The 20,304-nt window shown below is 40.2% G+C and overlaps 1 protein-coding gene across 1 annotated transcript; it reads right to left on the reverse strand.

Annotated features, from left to right (window-relative positions):
- Nucleotides 1-1,339: 1,339 nt before the first annotated feature.
- Nucleotides 1,340-4,990, reverse strand: LOC148020898 (RING-H2 finger protein ATL58-like). The gene is made up of 3 exons (XM_087698708.1): nt 3,730-4,990; nt 3,382-3,476; nt 1,340-2,670 (listed from the first exon to the last, which is right to left on the reverse strand). The coding sequence occupies exons 1-3, from the start codon at nt 3,949-3,951 to the stop codon at nt 2,286-2,288; spliced, it is 702 nt and encodes a 233-aa protein (XP_087554834.1). The 5' UTR covers nt 3,952-4,990; the 3' UTR covers nt 1,340-2,285.
- Nucleotides 4,991-20,304: the final 15,314 nt, after the last annotated feature.

The following is a 20,304-nucleotide window of genomic DNA, read 5'->3' on the forward strand; positions in this document are numbered from 1 at the left end:
CCAAAACCCATTGGTTATTAATATTAACCCACTAAGAGCTTTGCTGAATAAAGATACAAATGATAGTTGGTGTCCCAATGATGTTGAATATTTAGGAAGCTACTCTAGCTTGAGATACCTCTTCATATGGAGGATTGTCATTGGTACTCTTTCCCACTAAGGCTACACAGAAAGTAATATTTTTGGTTGTGCCTATTCTAGGAAGCTAGATTTAGAAACATAGGGCTCCTATTTTGGGTAGCTTCAAGGCTTTGAACTTTGATATTTTGAGAGCATTTCAACTAATGAAAGCTATTATCATTTTCACAACCTCAAGCCCCTGGACCAAAATATAACAAGTTTAAAACCTATTACTAAAGTGAAACGTATTAACAAGATGTGTATAGCATTTGTACTAAAGGGAAATATTAATTTCCTAGTTTTGTGTAGTGTTTGCCATATCAACTTTTGATGCTTTATGTTATGAATGGTACTTCAGAGTTTTCCATTTTAAAAAAGACTTGCAAATCCAATAGTAAGTGTACTACACTTGCCACCAATCTATAAATATAAGAACCTAGGCAAAGGATTATCAATACTCATTATTAAAAATTGCCTAGCATTTGAAGCTCTTATCGATCATTTTCATAATTATGTGAAGACAAGCCTCTTGTTGTTGCTTGCTTGATCGAGTATTTTCACCCTTCAAAGAAACCCATGTGACATTGAATCAATTCTTAGTCTCTTGTTTCACATGCATTAGTGACCCCATCCAATCCTTTAATGTAACAATAGGCTCAAACTTCAAGAATCTTCTAGTTTTCTAGGAACTAACTTTGGGCAACAAATGTAGGAATTAATGTAACAATAGGCTCAAACTTGAGGAATCTTCTAATTTTCTAGAAACTAACTTTAGGCAACAAATGTAGGAATCAAGGAGCTAAAAGCCATTAAAATGACAAGTGGGCACAATGCCTCTTGGTCTAGAGCATTGCTCGATATTTTGGTGGTGGTGTTTTTTTTTTTTTTTTTTAAAATTTGGGTGTTGGGTTTTTATGTTTTTTTTTTTGGGAGAGAGTGTGAGTGAGTGAGAGAGAATGCATGCACTTACGCATTTTCAATTATCACAACTAATATTAAAGTGAAACATTAATTGTGCCACATGTCCAAACTTAGGATTAAGATTTAAATATGAATTGTGTTGCATGTCCAGCTAACTCTAGCTCGCATGGGGTACTCTTGAAACTTGAACAAGCAAGGCAACAAACCACTATCTAAGCATGCCATTACCATAGGCAATACTAACAAATTGCATCCGAGAAGAAGTACCTACTAGTCATACACAAGAACTGGCCCCTTATATATTTACTGATTAGGTCTTATACAATGTGACTACAATTACTTATGGAAGGCTGGGACTTTTTCAAATGGGTTTTTCCCTCAAGAAAATTATCCATTTTTTATAGATGCCATATGCAATTGTATGCAAGTCTAAAACCCATAACTAGCATTTTTGTCAAGAGAATCAATATACAAAGTCAGTTTGAGCTCTTGTCCAATGGTCTTTCCTGTCCAATATGATTATATTTTACCCATGTACTTGTGTGAAGTATAATGCATTAAGTGTCATGACAAAACTCATAGCAAACCAGGAATCATTACTCTCTAACATTGCCAACCATAAAAAGTTCAATGCCCCCTACACAACCAAATTGCTTCAAGGACCTTGAGTTGAGGGCTGAGTACCAATCCCAAAACACAACGCCATGAACTAAATACAACCTGAGCTAGACACACCACCAAGTTTACCTGAATTTTTGTTCAATGTGACTACCACCCACTATCTCTAATAAATGTATGCAATGCAGCTTCATAACCCTGAAGTTTTGTTCAGAAAGGCAGTAGAGTGGCAGGGGAGGATCACATCCTCTCTGAAGTTTTGTTAGGAGAGTCTGTAAGGGCATGGATGGCACTGGATCAGCCTCCTGTATATTCCTTCCATCATGCACAAGAGCACCTGTCTTGGAGAAATCCTCACAATACTGCCTCCCCATGCCCCAATGGATTTATTCATTTGTTATATTTGACAAGAATATTTCGGATCAGAATGCTATCCCAGATTGGCGAGATTGCCCCATTGACTGCATCTAACATTATCCCTGGGGGACTCTGACTCTGGATACCAGTTGCCCCTTTCGCAGCACATATTCACTTCTTCTCTCACTCTTGGGACCAGCATTGGCTACAATGCGTACTGGTAAAAATCTTAGCAAAGGACCTCATGAGCCAAACACCATGCACCGATTTTAACTTCTTTCGATATTGATTGCATGCTCACTTCCATGTTGTGTTGCGCTTTCAGATGATACTGCATTGCCACTGCTGCTTGCACCAATTGATAAACCTGGCAGTGTAGCAGGACGTCCTTCCTGTGCTTCACTCAGGACTCTTTCCTCCCACATCCTGTTTTCATCTGCTCCTAACGGCAGAACCATGCTATTCACATCCTGAGATACAGATGAATTGGTGGATCCACCTCTTCCCCCGTCATGCAATGAACTGCGACATATTGGACATGTTGCATTTTTTGCCAACCATTCATCTATGCACTGGACATGGAAGGAATGTTTACAAACTGGTAACTGCAGCAGCTTCTCATTCTCTTGATAATCACTGAGGCAAACAGCACACCTGCAGTTATGAGACATACAAAAACCTTAGAATGGGTCATGTGCTGGAGAAAGAATACAATATTAGGGCTATCACTCAACAATTGAGAGTCTAGCAGCTATCTTTCACTGTCTTAATAGTTGTGATCACTTTCCTATAAATGAATTATACTTGTGCTTTGTTTGCTTTTTGGATTTGCCTTGGCAAGCGGATAAGGTTGTTGAGAACCTTATATATACTGGTTTTTCCACATTGATTATATGGCTTCAAAATGTTTCATCCAAATAATCATTCCTGATCAGCTCAGCACCTGCCAATCCTCACTTATTGCACAACCCTTTAGATTTTTGAGACAAGAAACTCGTGGTACCATAGTGTGCAAGATATAAGTCCATAAGAAGGGAAGGTCGTACAGTCCAATTAGACTGGCCTGTACCTTCTTGAACCTTAAATATATTTGGTCAAGCTTATTGAGCCTAGAAACTCCATATCACTTGATTTTGACCAATTTAACTTAGACAATACTTGCATAATTAACCATCCTGCTCGCTTTCATCACAAAAGATCCATCCATATCAAGAGAGAAATCATGTAATGTGAGCTAGAGGTGCTTCTTAAAACAAAACTCAACCACTAAAACTTACCAATGCCATTCATTCAGCATATTATGAATTACATTCAGCTAAAGGTGTCCATTGAACTCAGTGTAGAAATAAAGAAGAAAGCACCTACTGTGTCTCCTGTGATGTCGCTGCATACTTCTCATTGAATACGATGACTGGCAGACCTTGCCTGAAAGACTTGCTGAGGCCCTGCTCCAAGGGTGGCTGGATTTTTTTGGGGGAGCCAAAAAGGAAGAAGCTGGTATTAGAACTACATTTGAAGAGAAATCACACATAACCACAATTTTGACTGTTATTTCTTGAAGAACAGTGACTGCAATGAAAGGAAAACAGGGTTCACCGTCTGAGGGTGGTAGCACACCCTCAAAAAAGTTAGATTTTTGAAAAGTATGACTCACATCAATGGAGAAATATATAGAGATGTAAAACCAGATGGATAGAATGCCACACTCCTTACCATGTCCAGAAGTCCGTCGATAAAAGACTGTGCCCTCAGGCGGGAATTGAAGCTTGTGCCTCGAAGCCTCCTAAAGTAGAGGATGCAGAAGAGCAATAAGAGAATGGAAGCAAAAAGCACAGGAGCTGCAAAGATGATGGCTTGGTAGAACTGAATCTGTGCAGGCCGGCCCGAGCATGATGACCTCAAACAAGGCGGTGGCGGATTGCCCTGTTGCGACATGATGCTCACTCTTCCTGGTTGCTTCTTATCCTTGAGAGTCTCTCTTTCTGTATTGTTCCACAAACAGGGCAATGCTGGACAGAATGCCCCCAAAGCTTTAATATGTTTCTTATGTGGCCCCCTCTATCATGTGCCCTGTTCTGTCTCTCGACCTTTTATACCCTTACGTTGAGAATTGAGCTTGTGATACATGTGTGTGTGTCGATTTGCCAATCAGAGACAAAGCTCTTTTACCCCATTTCAACTAATCAAAGCCGGCCATCCTCATCCAAAATTTGCTTTACCAGAACTACACCCACTTTTTATATGCCTTGATGGAGAACAATGCCTGTACAGAAACTGTTGAATTCTTATATTGAATCAAAGGTCTGCAAATGCCTGTCAATAGGAACTGTTGGAGTTCTTATCTTGAATTAATAGTCTGCAATGCCCGTATAGAGACTGTTGGGTCTTGAAGACAATCTTATTGCGATGATGCTCTTGGCTCAGACCTGTTCTTCCCTCTTGACCTCTTCCCTCTTGACCTCGGGCCCCTGTGTCCTGCACATTACCCAGTATTTAACAGAGCTGCAGCCTGCTACTGTTGAACCCACATTACGTGCCTCTGTCCTCGCACCCCTTATCAACACTCACACCCACAAATTCTCATTCTTTTACACACCACATCAGCCATTAGTTCTCTCGGCTGTGTCAAAGACTGTCCCTCTGTCTGCCATACCCAGAACTCAGCACTTAAAAGCACCTTTTAGCATTTATATCAATTCACAAAACCTAATGGCATGGTTGGATCTGTTTGGACAAAATTTCTACCTAGGCTACTTTGCTCGTAGTAAAAAGGGCTCATGTAGATGCAAGCATTAGAAAGCTCTGATGAATCGAGAGACCAGGGAGCGGAAGGATGGCCTCTTTATAGTAGGGGAACCCAATACAGATGGCATTGCAAGCTAGCATTTGCTCCTGGCAGGCTAAATTTGCGCGAGTGATTGAGAGAGAGAGAGAGAGAGAGAGAGAGAGAGAGAGAGAGAGCAGAAGAACCGGGGGAGGGGGGGCGGGCGGGTGTTAGACAACGTCGTTCTTTCCCCATCCTCTGTTTCTGCTTGGCCCAAAAAGGAAACTGCATCTTTCAACCCTTATTAACACGAACAGGCTCTTCGAGTCAAACAGGGGTTGTTGGGCACTCGGAAGTTGGGCGCCCAAAAAACAGCACAGAGAGAGAGAGAGGGAAAGAGAGAGAGAGAGAGAGAGAGAGAGAAACGCAATTGGTCAATGGGTTTAATAATCAATTACGACTTCATAATAAAAAAATTTAGATTTCTCGAAGTGTCAAGTCAGTTTTCGGATGAGCTGGAAGGTTAAAGAAAAGCTCAGGACTCTGAGAGAATATTGCCTTTCTATTGAGAGCATACAATACAATATGACACGCACAGAGAGAGAGAGAGAGAGAGAGAGAGAGAGAGAGAGAGCGCGCCCCCCATTATCGAGCCACAACATCACCCCCAAAAGTTTTAGGGCTTCTGCCACAAGTATCTTACCACGTAAGCTAGTATCTCACAACTTGCATGTGTTGGCAAATTTTACAAGGGTGCCATGTCAAACTCTCAAAGCTGCATCCTTTTCGAAGTTTAAGTCAATAGTGGTGTGCCACCTACACTCAAGACTTGTGTGGACTTGCCCGTCAATTTGACCTAGGGGTGGCCTGGGTCTTATAGTGCAAGTTTAATTTACCCCCACAAATCATTGTAGTCAAAGTTTGAGCATGTGTTGGTGTGGAGGGTAACTTCCAACTACGAGCTCAGCTAGACTCACAAGAGTTGATGGAGTACCTCCATTTAAGAGGGTGCATCACTAACTTCAAGGAGTAAATGATGGCATGGCATGCACCCATTCATGGAGGATGGTTCCTATGCTAATCCAAGTCGATGTACATTTGGTGAGGATCCACCATAGCTAACGCCTCATTTGGTAAGGGCCCCCACCCAAGTAAACACTTGCACATGGCCAAAGACCATTGACAAGTGCTCTGCTGAGAACATGTGCAGATTAATGAACATACATGTGTCCAAGCTCTTAGGGCCTATGCCACACATAGATACTTTGCTAGACTATTAAAAGTCTAGCAAAAGGTAGCCACACTATTAATAAGGGAGCAAAAGAACATGACCACTAACTTTCCTTTAAAGTCTAGTAAGAGTAGTGTGTGGCATAACCCTTAAACATTTTTCCACATTTGAATCCCCAATTCTCCAAACTCCAATATCATGAGCTTATGCAAGGAAGCTGCTTAAGATGTGCATCATAGACGTAGAGTGGGGATCTAAAGCACAATGGATGTTGATACTTCTCTCTTCTATTGTATTTGTTCAATCCCTTCTCATAGATGCGAAGTGAGGCTTTGAAGCACAATGGATGTTGATACTTTTCTCTTCTGTTGTATTTGTTGGCTCCCTTACAAGAAGATCTCATGATGTTGAGACCACTATTGGAATGACATTAGAGTTTCTCAAATGGTGTCAACTAAAACTTCTTGTGTGATAGTGCTAAAGGAATGCCCTTACCCAGTAAATTGTCAAGCAAGTTGCTAAACGAGAAGTTTGATCGGTTCAAATGCTAAAACACTTGTCATGGCACCTATGACAACCTTGATTGGTTAAAATGTTTTAAGAATCCTCCATTGTAGCCCCTTTCTATCTCATAGTAATGGCATCTTCCTCTTATTTGAGGTATTGGAGATTTCTCATATATGTCAAGCTTCAATTGATGATGCAAAATGAGAAGATGAAGGGGATTTGCTTTATTGCCATTGTTATTTTGTTTGATGTTACAAAATTGGCTCCATGCAACCCATTATTCACCATACACTAGGCGCTCCGCGCCTAGACTCACCCCGATGCTTCGCACGGGGGCGAGCGTGATTTTTGCAGGGGGAGGGTGCTGGATGCGTGGCACCCACCCCCACATTCTCTTTTTTTTTTGTGGGGGAGGTGGGGGGCTGCCACGTGGTACCTGCCCCCCACATCTCTTTAACTAATAGTATAGATGTGGCAACATAGAACTGTCAATGGTTTTGAAAGAAAACTCTTCCTACCCGAAACCATAATGCATGTAGTAGTGAACAATGTTACGAAGATAGGAAAATTGTCAAAAAATTTGTTAAGACTCTAACACTCTTTTCTAAGACACCCATATCCCACCCGCTGCCAAGCATGACAAACCAGAAAGAAACCCACCATGTGTGGTGGGAATGTCACCACCCCCCCTTCCAAAAAGAACACACACACACACACACAATGCATGCTCTTTGCATGCATCCTCCTTTTGTCTCTAGTGTACATTGCCCCTTGCCTATGGGCTTTTGCTAATACAAAGAATTATCCTCATAGGGGAGACTCTTTGTCTACCTCTACTTTGTTATGGGTTTTGCATTTGACTCAAGCATTTGGGAATCCTACACCTCAAGCTACTACTCGACTTTGATCTCTTCAAGGGATGATGATGATCCATCATTCCTCACACAATCAATGAAGGCTTTATGGCAAGTACAACCATTAATCATTAGCAACTATTTTAACTTCTCACGACAAGTACAACCTCTAATCATGAAGAAGAGCTCATGATGTTGAGACCACTACATGGGAGTATCATCTACTCAATTAATCTCATGTGGAGAGGAGGAAATTAGTTTGCTTACCTTCAAAAAAAATATTATTTGTATGACACAATACAATGAAGCAAATCCCCAACATAACCATAGAGAGGGACTACTAGCAAAAGCAAGACCTTTACTTTTCCAAGCTGCAAATAAGCTTGTGTAACATGTATAAGTGTGATTTTTTTGTTATTGGAAAACTCCACTATAATTGGAGTGGTAGCTTTTATACAACTTTTGGGAAAAAGTTCAAAGGGGGCGATTGTTAGACTAGAACATGTGTCTAGCAGAGCATCAACAAACAATGAGAACTGTGGCATATTTCTTAATTGAACGCATACCATTGGTATGGGTCCACCTGTATCAAGTGCATTGATCTTATGAATCTTGGGCTCGGATAATCTTATCTGATTAACATGGGTTGTTGGTATTATAGAAGAGGAAGATGAAGTATTGAGCTCTCGGAGTATTGTTATAGTTCCTTGGGCTATTTCTTTCTGGCTTGAAAGAATTCTTCTATGTACCTTGCACAATGAATGTAGCTCCTATTGCATTTGAAGAAATGCATTTACCATTTCATTACATGTTTGTTGTATGCTTAGAGTCATTGGAGAGAGTGACTGGAGAAGTTGTGATGCAATTCTAGGTTGATGTATATTCTCCAATTTGTGGGGTATGAACATGTTTGCTTGACCTTTGGTTTTTGGATCAAGAGTTTTGAGTTTGGCAAGTCATAAGTATTAGAGAAAAACTTTTATCTAATTTTATTTTTATGTTGTTTGCTCTTTGATGAAGATGTTGATGATGTGTGTTAGAATCACTTGATTTAGAAGAACTGAACTTTACCTATTTTCCTTTTGTTTTCTTTGAAAAATCACTTTTGAAATATGAAGTAGAGGCAGAATACATGAACTTATCTTTCTTCCTAGAAAATAGGATTCATGTGCATTGACTAGATGAAAGCTTGTGGAATCAATGATATCATTGTCTAATTCTTCAATTATATCTGAGGCTTTATCATCAGTAGTTTCCTCAGTTGTATGCCAGGAAAGGTTATTGGAAGAAGTTGATTCTGACTTTGTTAATGACTCAGTATGGTGCCAGGAAACATATTCCACGGTGGATTCCGTGAGGTTTTGCGGTGGATTCCGTAAAATTTTATTGTCGGGGCTCATACACAAGGTGGATTCCTTGTGCGAAAAGTCGATGGGGACGCCTGTCCTTTTCGGGCATCTTGTTAATTTAATGTGCAAGTGGGTGATTCCATAGCGGGTGATATTCTGCGAAAAGTTGATGGGGACGCTTGTCCTTTTCGGACGTCTTGTTAATTTTATGTGCAAGTGGGTGATTCCGTAAAATACATATTTGAATTAATAGACGTTTATGAGTTTAGAGTGCGCACTCGTAATAAATTAAGGTTAGGATTGAGTTCTAACCAATTTATTTATTTTGTAGCTGAAGACTACTAGGTATTCACTTTTGTCAGTTTAATTTTATTATTTTCTAACAATTGTGAATGCTTCAGTTGTTGTGTAGAGCAAGCAGCGGTGGCATTGGGAAGCACTGGAGAATAGAGTGTATTCAAATTATTATCATTTTTTATGGGCGCACATCTTAGGCATGGCGCCAATATTTTGACACGCTTATTTATTGAAGCGCTTGATATTTATTTATTATTTTTTGTACGCGTATGGGCGCATGATTTAAATATTTGTATTGGACATTGTATTTGGGTACCGCTCGACTCCTTGGGCGCCCAATAGCTTTAATTCTTTAGTGGGACAAAAGCAAACACAAAAGCTAAAGCGCGCTAATTGTAAATTGGGCTATTTTTTGAGCTTGGAGATGAATAATATATCAAACACACGCTTTGTGGAGCGCTCACACAAGGCATGGGGGGAAATTGTACCCAATTAGTCTCTTGTTTTATGTCGTGCAAGCTTTCTTCCTTGTTCTTTGTGCAAAAGTAGAGTTCTTTTATTCTTGGGGACCTTCCGGCTCTCACTACGCGCGCATACAGTGTCTGATCTGTGCACCATAGTAGATCCGGTAGATTCTTTTGGACTTTCAATATCAGTTGAATCATCATAAGAGTAGCAACTCTCAGTATCAAAAGAGTAGTCTGAGAAGTCTTCTAAAGAGACAGTCTGATAATAGTGCATATTGACTTTAGCAGAATTGGTTTGCTCCTTGCCCTTTTTGGGGCACTTGTTTGCCAGATGCGAAGAGCTTCCGCAAATAAACCATTTGAGTTCTTACTTTTTTGTACTTTTTCCATTTTCTCTAGATTTGCCAGACTTGTGCTGATATTTCCATTTTCTATATTTATGTGACTTCCTTGAGTACCTTGAATGCTTATGATTGTTCTCCTGTCTATTGAAATAAGACCTTGAATGAGAAGAGTTTCTATGATACCTGGATGGATATCGATGTCTCTTGTTGGAATGGCCATATTTGTAGCTATTGTCATAGCTACACTTCTCACATCCGAAGTCGGCATCAAACTTGGAGCCATGCTTGCAGATAGACTGTGGAAATTTCTGGTTCAACTGTGTCATCTTTTGATGATGACAGACTTCTTTTATTGTTTGCTCGATTGTCTGAATTATTTGGCCAACGCTGTCGGTGAAGTCTCTATTCTTAGTCTTCATTTTCTGCTTGCAGTAGGCTCAGGGAAAAAACAGACTAAGTGTTCTTTCATGGAATTATCATGAGCACCAAGGCCTTCATACAAAAGGTCTCTATATAGATTAGGTACTCTTTATACATTCTCAAGTCACAAAGTTTTGACTTAAAAAAGGCTTCTCTTGCCTCTAAAACATAATCTAATTTGTTGCCTACTAGTTCTCCTGGTCGTAGCTCAAAAAATATATGTATAGGATCAACATGTTATACTATAGCCATTTTCACTTGTGGATACATTGAAACCCACCATTGTTTTAGACCACCAACAAAACCATGTGTCATGGCATTCAAGATATCAATCCCGTTTGTCTGTGATTTCTCAACCATCTTTTGGCCGACATATGCATACATCATGTAGATCAATAACTTTATCTCTTCTGGTGTCTTTCCATCAATGGACCAAATCGGGAAAGAACTGACATTTTTAGGGTCTCCTATTTTCTTATAGAATTTGTTATAAGAAGATTTGGATGTTGAAGTAGTACTTGTGGCATTAAGCAGCACTGTCATATTGACAATAGACAAAATGGGTTCTTGTTTACTTACATGGTGATGATGATGATGATGAGCATTCATCTGTGCTCTGAGCACTGATGTAGGGGATGATTGCATCCTGTGTGGGTTAATTGGAACAAAAGCTTCTTCTATAACCCTATCCCCATTCTCATCTAATGAAGACAAAGTGAATGTTGCATGCTGTTGGAAGGATGCTTGGTCACGGAAGTACCATGCAGGGAGTTCCATTGAAGACATATTGGGGGGATGCTGATCTATGCTTTCTCCCATGTATCTTGAATTTAGCCTGCCTTGCACATGTCTAGTGGGTTCATCTTTGTGTTTATCTTCTGGGTCAACACATAGGGGCATTTGATCTAAGACTATTTTCTTCTCTTTGTCTTTTTATACAATCAAGATCAAAATTATCAATTTCATCAAAAGCGCTTAGATAATCATTCTCTGACCAATGAGGAAACATAAACTCCAAATACTCAGCTAGGTTTGTAGTTGTATAGCTAGGTTGAAGGGGCTTTTGGAAGTAGCTTGGAGGGTGTAGACTGATGCATCAAGAACCAATAGCTTGGTTTTGTATGTCTTCTATCATTGGGTAGTAAATATCCTGTATTTCTTGCAAAATATTATCTACATTGTCTTCTTCTATTTCTTCATAGTAGTAAATATCATTTTCATGAAGAGGTGGTGTAGTTGGATTGTTGGTAGATATGGAAGTACCTTCTCCTGTGGGAATTGTTTCTTTCTCCTTTCCTTTTGATAAGATCTGGTGCATATTCAATGTTATAGGGAGAAGAAAAATGGGATGTCCAACCTTTCTGCAATCTCTTATTAGAGAAATTGAACCAATCTGTCACATTACTTGATGTAGGGACTAGTAATGAGGAAACATTGGCTGGTACCATAGGGGCTGATCTTATTGTCATATTTTTTTGCATCTACTTGCAAAGAGTAAGAAGTTGATATGAAATTTGTTGCAAAGATTCCATCTTTTCTATAAGACCTATTAATTCAAGGTGAGTCCAATTCATGGCCTGTTGTCCAAGAATTATTGTCCTGAGGATGCAGATGGAGCCACCTTGTATTGATTGCTTTCGTATTCAAATTCTTGAATAACGTTAAGCAGTAAAGATGATGAAGTTTCTCTTTCAATCATCTTTTTATAGTGTTGGCAAACGCTATGAATGACTTGATTATGTAAGCACTGTTGAGTGGGAAACTTCAATATGTTGGCTCTTTGCGAGGGTGAGATCCTCAACTGTGGTTGAACCAAAGACTTTGATGAAGATTGCTCTAGAAGAGAGCTTTTGGACACGCTTTTGAGGAAGTAGTTAAGTTTTTCCTTTTATATTTTGTACTTTTATGACCTTTGGAGGCAATAATTCTTTTTTCTTAATAGAGGTAATGTCTAATTACCACTGATGAGGTAATTCGATTTCGGACCAATTTACACAATCAGGTAAGAACCTTTGTGTAATCTCATCAGATTTTATTATAATGGTTTGACCTTTATCATTAGAAGAGTTTACTCCTTCTACAACTCTAGGAATAGCTAGGGACATACATCTAAAGACCATTCTATATTGTATTGCTAGATGGGTGGATGACACCTTCATCTGCAAACCCATTGTCCTGATGTGTAACATAAGTAGTTCAGGCAAGTAGGGATCATCTATGGAAATTACATAATTTGGACGTAACTCGAAAAAGATAGGACCATTAGATAGTGGTGATATTGCTGCTCCTACAATCATGTCATGAAGATTAAGATGGCGAGCATCTAGCACTGCAGCCATGTAAGAAGCATTTAAGCCTTTGCGAAACAAAGGTATAATTCCTATGGATATGTAACCAAGATAGATATAAGGATAGTCTTTTCTATTTCGTTGTTTTTGGATTTTGGGGTATACAAGAGATAACAAATTCACATGTTGATATTCAGAGAGAGAGTCTCTAACAGTAAGAATACCTTGATATTCGATACACATTACTGAAGCTTTGAATTTGAAAATTTGATTTTCCCCATATATGTGTAAAGCACCAATCTCCGGCAAAATCCACTTAGAATTGGGCTGAGATTCATCAACGATAATGGTTGAATTCCCCAAGGATTTGTAGCGTTCAGACAGTTGCTTGAATGTAGAAGAGAAAACATTTCCAGCTTGCTTGGAAGCCATGAGGACTTTATTGGACTACAGAGGATTTAGCGCTCAAAAAACGGCAACACGGCACACACACAAACGTAATCTACTTCCCATAGGAAGTAGATTACTTTCAACTACATACCTTCCTAACAATGTGTTTTTGGGTAATCCTATTTGAGACCTCATTTGGTGCTAGTTTTACATCTCTTATGTACATATTATTTGTTGAGAATTCTCATTATGTAACCTTGATGCATGCTAAAAAGGTCTAGTCCATTTGAACTATGGAAGGGTTGAGGAGTTGGAGTGATTCAAGTATCATACCCACTCTTCAAGAGGGAAAATCCACAACCTAGGCTTGTCACTTAAGCCATCCAAATGGTATATAAATAGGCACAATTCATGAAGATTTCATGTTTGTGTGCTTTTATTCTCTTGCTTTAACTTGTAATGTATGAAGTTCTTCCATGTAGATCATGATTATATTTCACTCTTTTGTAATGGTATTAAGGTTTGAAGCTTACTTTTCCCTCCATATACCTCTCATCTAACTCTTGAATTCATCTTCAAGACTCCATAGCCTGTTCAAAGATGAGAGAGAGAGAGAGAGACAGGGAAACCTCCATATCCGTGAGCCTCCAGGATCTCAATGTCTTTTCTTCATTATGCAACATAACACTCAACCACACAATACAATGTAAAGTAAAACTAGACTGGCTAACTCTAGTCAAGTCTCACTGACTAACTGCTAACCCGACTTATTTAATGTAGTCACATGGAGACAGATGTACACAGTAGATGTCACAGATGTCGGTTACACACCAAGACAAACTGACGGAGCTTGATTTCTAACACTCCCCCTCAAGCTCAAACCAAAAACTCAAATCATCTGCATCACTCCAAGTAGCTGTCTAAAGTGAATGAACTTATCTTTACCAAGTGATTTGGTAAAGATGTCTGCTACCTGGTCTTCAGTCTTCACATGCTCCAAGTCAATCTGATCTGCTAAAACCATTTCCATGATGAAATGGTAGTGAACCTCAATGTGTTTCGATCTTGCATGATAAACATGATTGCTTGCTAACATGACACTGCTTAAATTGTCACAGTACAGCCTTACTTTGCTGTCCAAGTGTATTCCCAAGTCATTCAGCAACTTATATAACCACATAGCTTCACAGGCCGCTAAGGCTGCACCACGATACTCTGCTTCTGTACTGGACAGTGCAACTGTAGGTTGTTTCTTACTCTGCCAAGATCATGCTACTACCCAATCCAAATGCATAGCTGCTGTTTGACCTCCTGTCATAAGTGCAACCAGCCCAGTCAACATCAGTATACCCCATCAAGTCAAGGGGTTTCCCATATGCATAAAACAACCCATGATCTATGGTACTCTTTATATATCTCAGAATTCTCCTGACTGCATCCAAGTGTGGTTTGCGAGGCTTCTGCATGAACTGGTTGATCAGCCCCACAACATAACTCAAGTCAGGTCTAGTTATCATGAGATAGATCAAGCTGCCTACCATCTGTCTATACATGGTAACATTCTCAATCTCTGTCCCAACATCAATTTGCAGCTTGACATTTTGCTCTAAAGGCGTATCCATAGGCTTGCAATCGCCATACCATATCTCTGTAACATGTCCTGAGCATACTGCTTCTGTAGCAGCCATATGTCTTGAGGTGTAGAGACAACCTCAATCCCCCAAAAATATTTCAGCTCTCCTAGGTCCTTGACCTTAAACTCAGCCTGTAAACATATCTTTACTTCAGCAATCCCGCTTTCATAATCTCATGTAATGATCAAGTCATCAACATAGACAACTAGGAATACATAGCCATGATCTATCTTCTTCACAAACAAACTATGATCAGCATCACCCAATCGAAAACCATGTTGCTGCAAATAACTGCTGATATGAGCATTCCATGCTCTGGGTGCCTGTTTTAGCCCATATAATGCCTTTTTCAGCCGGCATACATGTGCTTGAAATTCTGGATGCACATAGCCTTCAGGCTATTCCATGTAAACTTCTTCCTGTAACTCTCCACTCAGAAAGGCATTCTTTACGTCCATCTGCCATAGTTTCTAGCCTCTAGCTGCTGCCAAAGCAATCACAGTTCTAACTGTAGCCATCTTTGCTATAGGGCTGAAAGTCTCCTCATAATCAAGACCATACTGCTGTGCATACCCTTTTGCGACCAGCCTGGCCTTGTATCTTTCCAATGATCCATGTGATTTACATTTTACCTTATACACCCACTTGCAGCCAATAGGTGTTTTGCCCTCAGGCAACTGTACCAAATCCCATGTGCCATTTTCAGCCAAAGTTGAATATTCCTCATCCATAGCAGCACGCCAATCCTCATCTGCAACTGCCTCATCAAACTTGGTTCTCTAAAACTTGTTACTTTCGTCATATAAGCATAATGACGGGCTGAATATCTAGTGTAAGTGTATCTATCAATAGGTCGTTTGACCCTCTATGATCTCCTGAGCTGTGGCTCACTATGAACTTGCCTCTCATGAGGCGGCACATAACGACTCTGCCTAGCACCTGGCGTCATAACAGATGGAATCCCCAATTCACTGTCTAAGCTGTCACTGCTAGATGACTCATAACCTGCGCAGTGAGTGGACCTGTTACATCTTCAAAAACCTTTTCTTTTCCCTTAACTGTTCTCCCCCTCACTGACATATCCGTGTCAGTGGATGCAGTAGTGTGACTCCGCAATCGTCCTGTCTAAGGACTCACTGTAGATGATATATCACCTGTTTGACCACTCATGGAAGTACTCTCTGTAGGAGTATTTTCAGCATGACTCATACTGGGTGAGCCATCAGTAGGCACTGCAATAGGATTCCCATACCAGGATGCTAACTCATCAAGTACCACATATCTGCTCATGAGTGTCTCATGCGTAGAAGGTACATAACACTTATAAGCTTTCCGTTCCTATGCATATCCCAGAAACACACTCTTCACTGCCTTAGGATCCAATTTCTTCCTCTTTTCATATGGTATATGCACATATGCAATGCTACCAAATACCTTCAAGTGTGAAATATCAGGTTTATGACCATACATTCTCTCATATGGAGTGACATCATGAATCCCTGCTATAGGGGTTCGATTCAACACATAGACATCAGTCATCACTGCTTCAACCCAATAACCATTTGGCAGACATTTCTCATTCAGTATAGCTCTAGCTGATTCCATCAGGACCCTGTTTTTCCTCTTTGCAACACCATTTTGCTGCGGTGTATAGTTATATGTGAGCTGTCTTCTGATCCCATATTTAGCAAGATACATGTCAAAGTAATTAGAGACATATTCACCTCCTCCATCCGATCTCAAACATGATATGTAGCAGCCCAACTCATTTTTTGCATGCTTCTTGAAATATTTGAATGCATCAAACACATCATCTTTATGCTTCAAAATATAAAGCCAAGTGTACCGCTGAAATCATCAATAAATGAGACATAATACTGTGCACCTCCAAACGAAGCATTATGTGAAGGACCCCAGACATCAGAGTGCACCAACTATAAAGGCTTAGTGCTGTTTTTTACATGTCTCATGAATGGAAACCGTGCCTGCTTCCCAAACTGACATGCAGGGCATACATGAAAAAAGTCATTATACTTGAATTTAGGTAATCCAAGTACTACTTCCTTCTGCTGCATAGATTTCAGCTTTTGTACATTGACATGTCCAATCCGCTTGTGCCAAATCTCTACATCACGAATGGCACTCTCATCATGAGCAAACATGGCTGCCTTAAGTCCCGGAATGGTCGCATCTAAAGTAAACATCCTACCATCCCTTTTGCCCTTGGCAATTAGCTTGTAGCCATTTCCATACTCCTCAATGAAACATCCATCTTTGTTAAATCTTACTTGCAAATTCTGTTCTGCCATTTGACCCACAAACAAAAGATTCTTTGTTATGGTCGGTACATGTAATACATCATGTAGGCCTTTCTTCTTGCCATCAAGCATCATGAGAGGAACAATCCGTTTATGCTTTATGTCATGTTGGGTGTCATCCCCAGTACATACATGACCATGTGTACCTGCAACCATCTCATCAAACCACTCTCCATGCGGTGTCATGTGGTTTGACGCTCCAGAGTCAATGTACCATCTATCATCTCTATTATGTCTCGATGCATTTTTGGATACATGCTGCATGGCAAATAGTCTATCAACTTGCTCATCATGAGCATCACTGGAAGATGCATAGCGCCCATGTTGTCTACCCTTTGCTTTCATATCTCCCTGCTTCTTGTAGCAATCCTTTGCAATGTGCCCATACTTGCCACAATAATGGCAATCCTTGTCCTTGTTGGACTGATCAGATGACTGTCATGAACCAGATCCACCACCTCTACCTTGGGGTGATCTCCCCCTGCCTCTAAACCCACCAGATCCATGCTGGCCTTGTGTATTTGCACCATGCCAATTACCCTGCTGCTGCTGCTGTCCATAAGCATTACGAGTGTCACCACGACCTCGAAATGAACCACGACCTCTAAATCCTCTGCCACGCTGGCTAGAGTATAACACAATGTCTCTACTCTGAGATACACTGGAACCTATATTCAACCCAAGCTTGACCTCCTCATGCAGCAACAAAGCAACTAGCTCTTCCCAGGTAGGGGGCTCTTCTCTAACAGAAATGGATGTGTCAAAAGCTTTGTACTCTCTCCCTAATCAACAATCATATCATCTTCTGATATCCTTGAGCCAATGGTAGCAAGTTGATGAGCTATGGTCTTGATCTCTGTGGTATACACCTGGATGCTCTTGCCATTCCTAGACATGGTAGCAAGTTGATTAGCTATGGTCTTAATCTCCATGGTATACACCTGGATGCTCTTGCCATTCCTAGACATGTTGTTGAACTGTTGTTTCAATTGGATCTTTCGTGCATGTGTCATGGTTCCATAATTTTTCATCAGTATGTCCCAAGCATCCTTCAGAGTCTCACATCCAATGATTTGAATTACCATAGCATCAGATATACATAGAGAAAACCAATGCAGCACCTTGCATGCTCTCTCATTCCATAGCCTATGAGCTCTTTTCAGTTCATTAGTTGGATTCGTTGCAGGCAATTCAGGAGTAGCCTCATCTCCTGTACATAGATCCCAATAACCCCTGCCAACTAGAAAGTTCTTCATTCTGAATTTCCATAATGCAAAGTTCTTGTTGTCTAACTTCTCTCCAACTATCTGAGTGATATTATCAGTCCCATGTACATTAGCCATGATGCAATAGACTGTCTGTCAGATGTTTAACTACCTGCAACCCAGTAAGTATGACTGACCAAGTTCGGTCCACAACAGTTTATGATAGTTTTCTGCAACAACTAATTGCAGTAAAAAACTAGGGTATTTCAGCCCACTGATAACCCAAAACAATCCCAAAACAAATGGTCTAACCCATAGGTAGAACAGTCAATACATATGCTATGTATTTGCTTCAGTTTAGACTCCTGCAACCTCACTGCCAGGGACCAAAGTTGCAGTTTGAAAACTGTAGACTGTGTATAACCAGCAGCAATTTCAAGTCCAAAAACAACATGCATACATGTCATACATGTCCAAGAACTTCCCAGATAGCTGCTAGTACATGTGTCAAGCCATACATAGGCATAGAAGCACAAAACAGTGCATAACCAGCAAGTACAAATGTCAACTAATTTGGTTGCAGGTTGTAGTCAACCAAAAATCAGCATAACAAGCTTTAAGCAGCTCCAAAAAGTCTTCAAATCATGTCATACATTTGCTTTGAAGTGATAGGTTCAATACATGAGCATTTGGGTAGGCATAGACAACCTGTCTTCATTAATCACTGTCAAGGAATACATGACTGTTCATAACCAGCCCAAGCATTGTCAAGGCAATTATTTTAGGTCCAGATTTGAGTATTCAGCAGCATCCAATGCTTTCCACAATCCTCCATACATTCAGCATGCATATGTCAATTCATATAGGTGATAGAAGCTCCAAGGTGACATGTATTGCTTCAGCAAGATACAATGCTTGCTATTCACTGTGTATGACAGTTTCCAGCCTGTCAATGGCTTTCAAATTTGAGTGTTCTGAGCAAGAAATCTCAGCTCCAAGGCATTTGATCCAATGTATACATGCTTTGACACATTCTTGTGCTTTAAAGATGCCTTCTGAGTATAGCACAAAGCTCCTGTATGTCAATAATGACTAAATGCATGCTGTCCATTCATTTTCACAGTAGTTCAGAACATATTACAAATCTCTATCTGTTACTCCAGCTCATAATAGAGCTCCCACACAAGCATTTGCCTCTTGTACTCTTCAAATACCTTCAAGAGTGAGCATTCATGCCTTATGAGTCTTGTCCAAGTGCCCCATTTGAGTTTCCATAGGTTGCAGTCCACTCAACTCAACATGCACAGTTCACGCAGATTCGGCAGGGGTTGTTGCTGTACACAATGGCTGATCTGAGCCTATACAAGGCCTGCATAGGCTCAATAGGGCCTTTCAGATGCTCCAGCAGGGTCACCAACAGCCTCTTGACCAATGGCTACTCTCCTTCAACAAAACATACCTCTGTGTGACCAAAATAGTGAAAATTACAGTCATTCCTCTTCTTTTTCCAGCCCTTCAGGTCAGTCTTGAAGTCATCTTCTACAATGCTCTACTCCACAGAGCCCAGTCTTGTGAGTGCTCTGATATCATGTTCAAAGATGAGAGAGAGAGAGAGACAGGGAAACCTCCATATCCATGAGCCTCCAGGCTCTCAATGTCTTTTCTTCATTATGCAACATAACACTCAACCATACAATACAATGTAAAGTAAAACTAGACTGGCTAACTCTAGTCAAGTCACTGACTAACTACTAGCCCGACTTATTTAATGTAGTCACATGGAGACAACTGGACACAGTAGCTATCACAGATGTTGGTTACACACCAAGACAAACTGACGAGTGGAGCTTGATTTCTAACATAGCCAATAGTGTAGGCCATGCCCACATGCAATATCTAGTAATAACTCTTAGTTGGCACCTCCATTATACAAGATTTTATACTCAAACTAAAGCACACAACATAAGCTTTCATTCGACTATTTATATCCTATATGTGTACACCATTTCAATAATCATTTACATCGTCGAATAATTTTTGAAATTTCTTTTTTCATAATTCCACAAGGTGTATCCTAGTTATTTTCCTCTTGTAAACTCCATATTGGATCACTTGCTAAGCCTGATAGCCATAGTTGGAGAGGATTCTAGAGCAAACAAAATCTTCAACATTAGGGGGAAAAATTGTGCAAGTAGAAGGAACACTTGATGTCAAATTAGA

Source organism: Lygodium microphyllum, chromosome 18 (genome assembly GCF_053477565.2).
Source record: "Lygodium microphyllum isolate KBCC chromosome 18, Lygodium_microphyllum_v1.1.10, whole genome shotgun sequence".
Classification (NCBI taxonomy): Eukaryota; Viridiplantae; Streptophyta; class Polypodiopsida; order Schizaeales; family Lygodiaceae; genus Lygodium; species Lygodium microphyllum.

Coding starts and splice junctions, on each gene's coding strand:
- LOC148020898 (XM_087698708.1), bottom strand. CDS start 3,951: ATGTCGCAACAGGGCAATCCGCCACCGCCTTGTTTGAGGTCATCATGC. Junction 3,477..3,729: donor TCGACGGACTTCTGGACATG/GTAAGGAGTGTG, acceptor AAAAAAATCCAG/CCACCCTTGGAGCAGGGCCT. Junction 2,671..3,381: donor GCGACATCACAGGAGACACA/GTAGGTGCTTTC, acceptor TCATAACTGCAG/GTGTGCTGTTTGCCTCAGTG.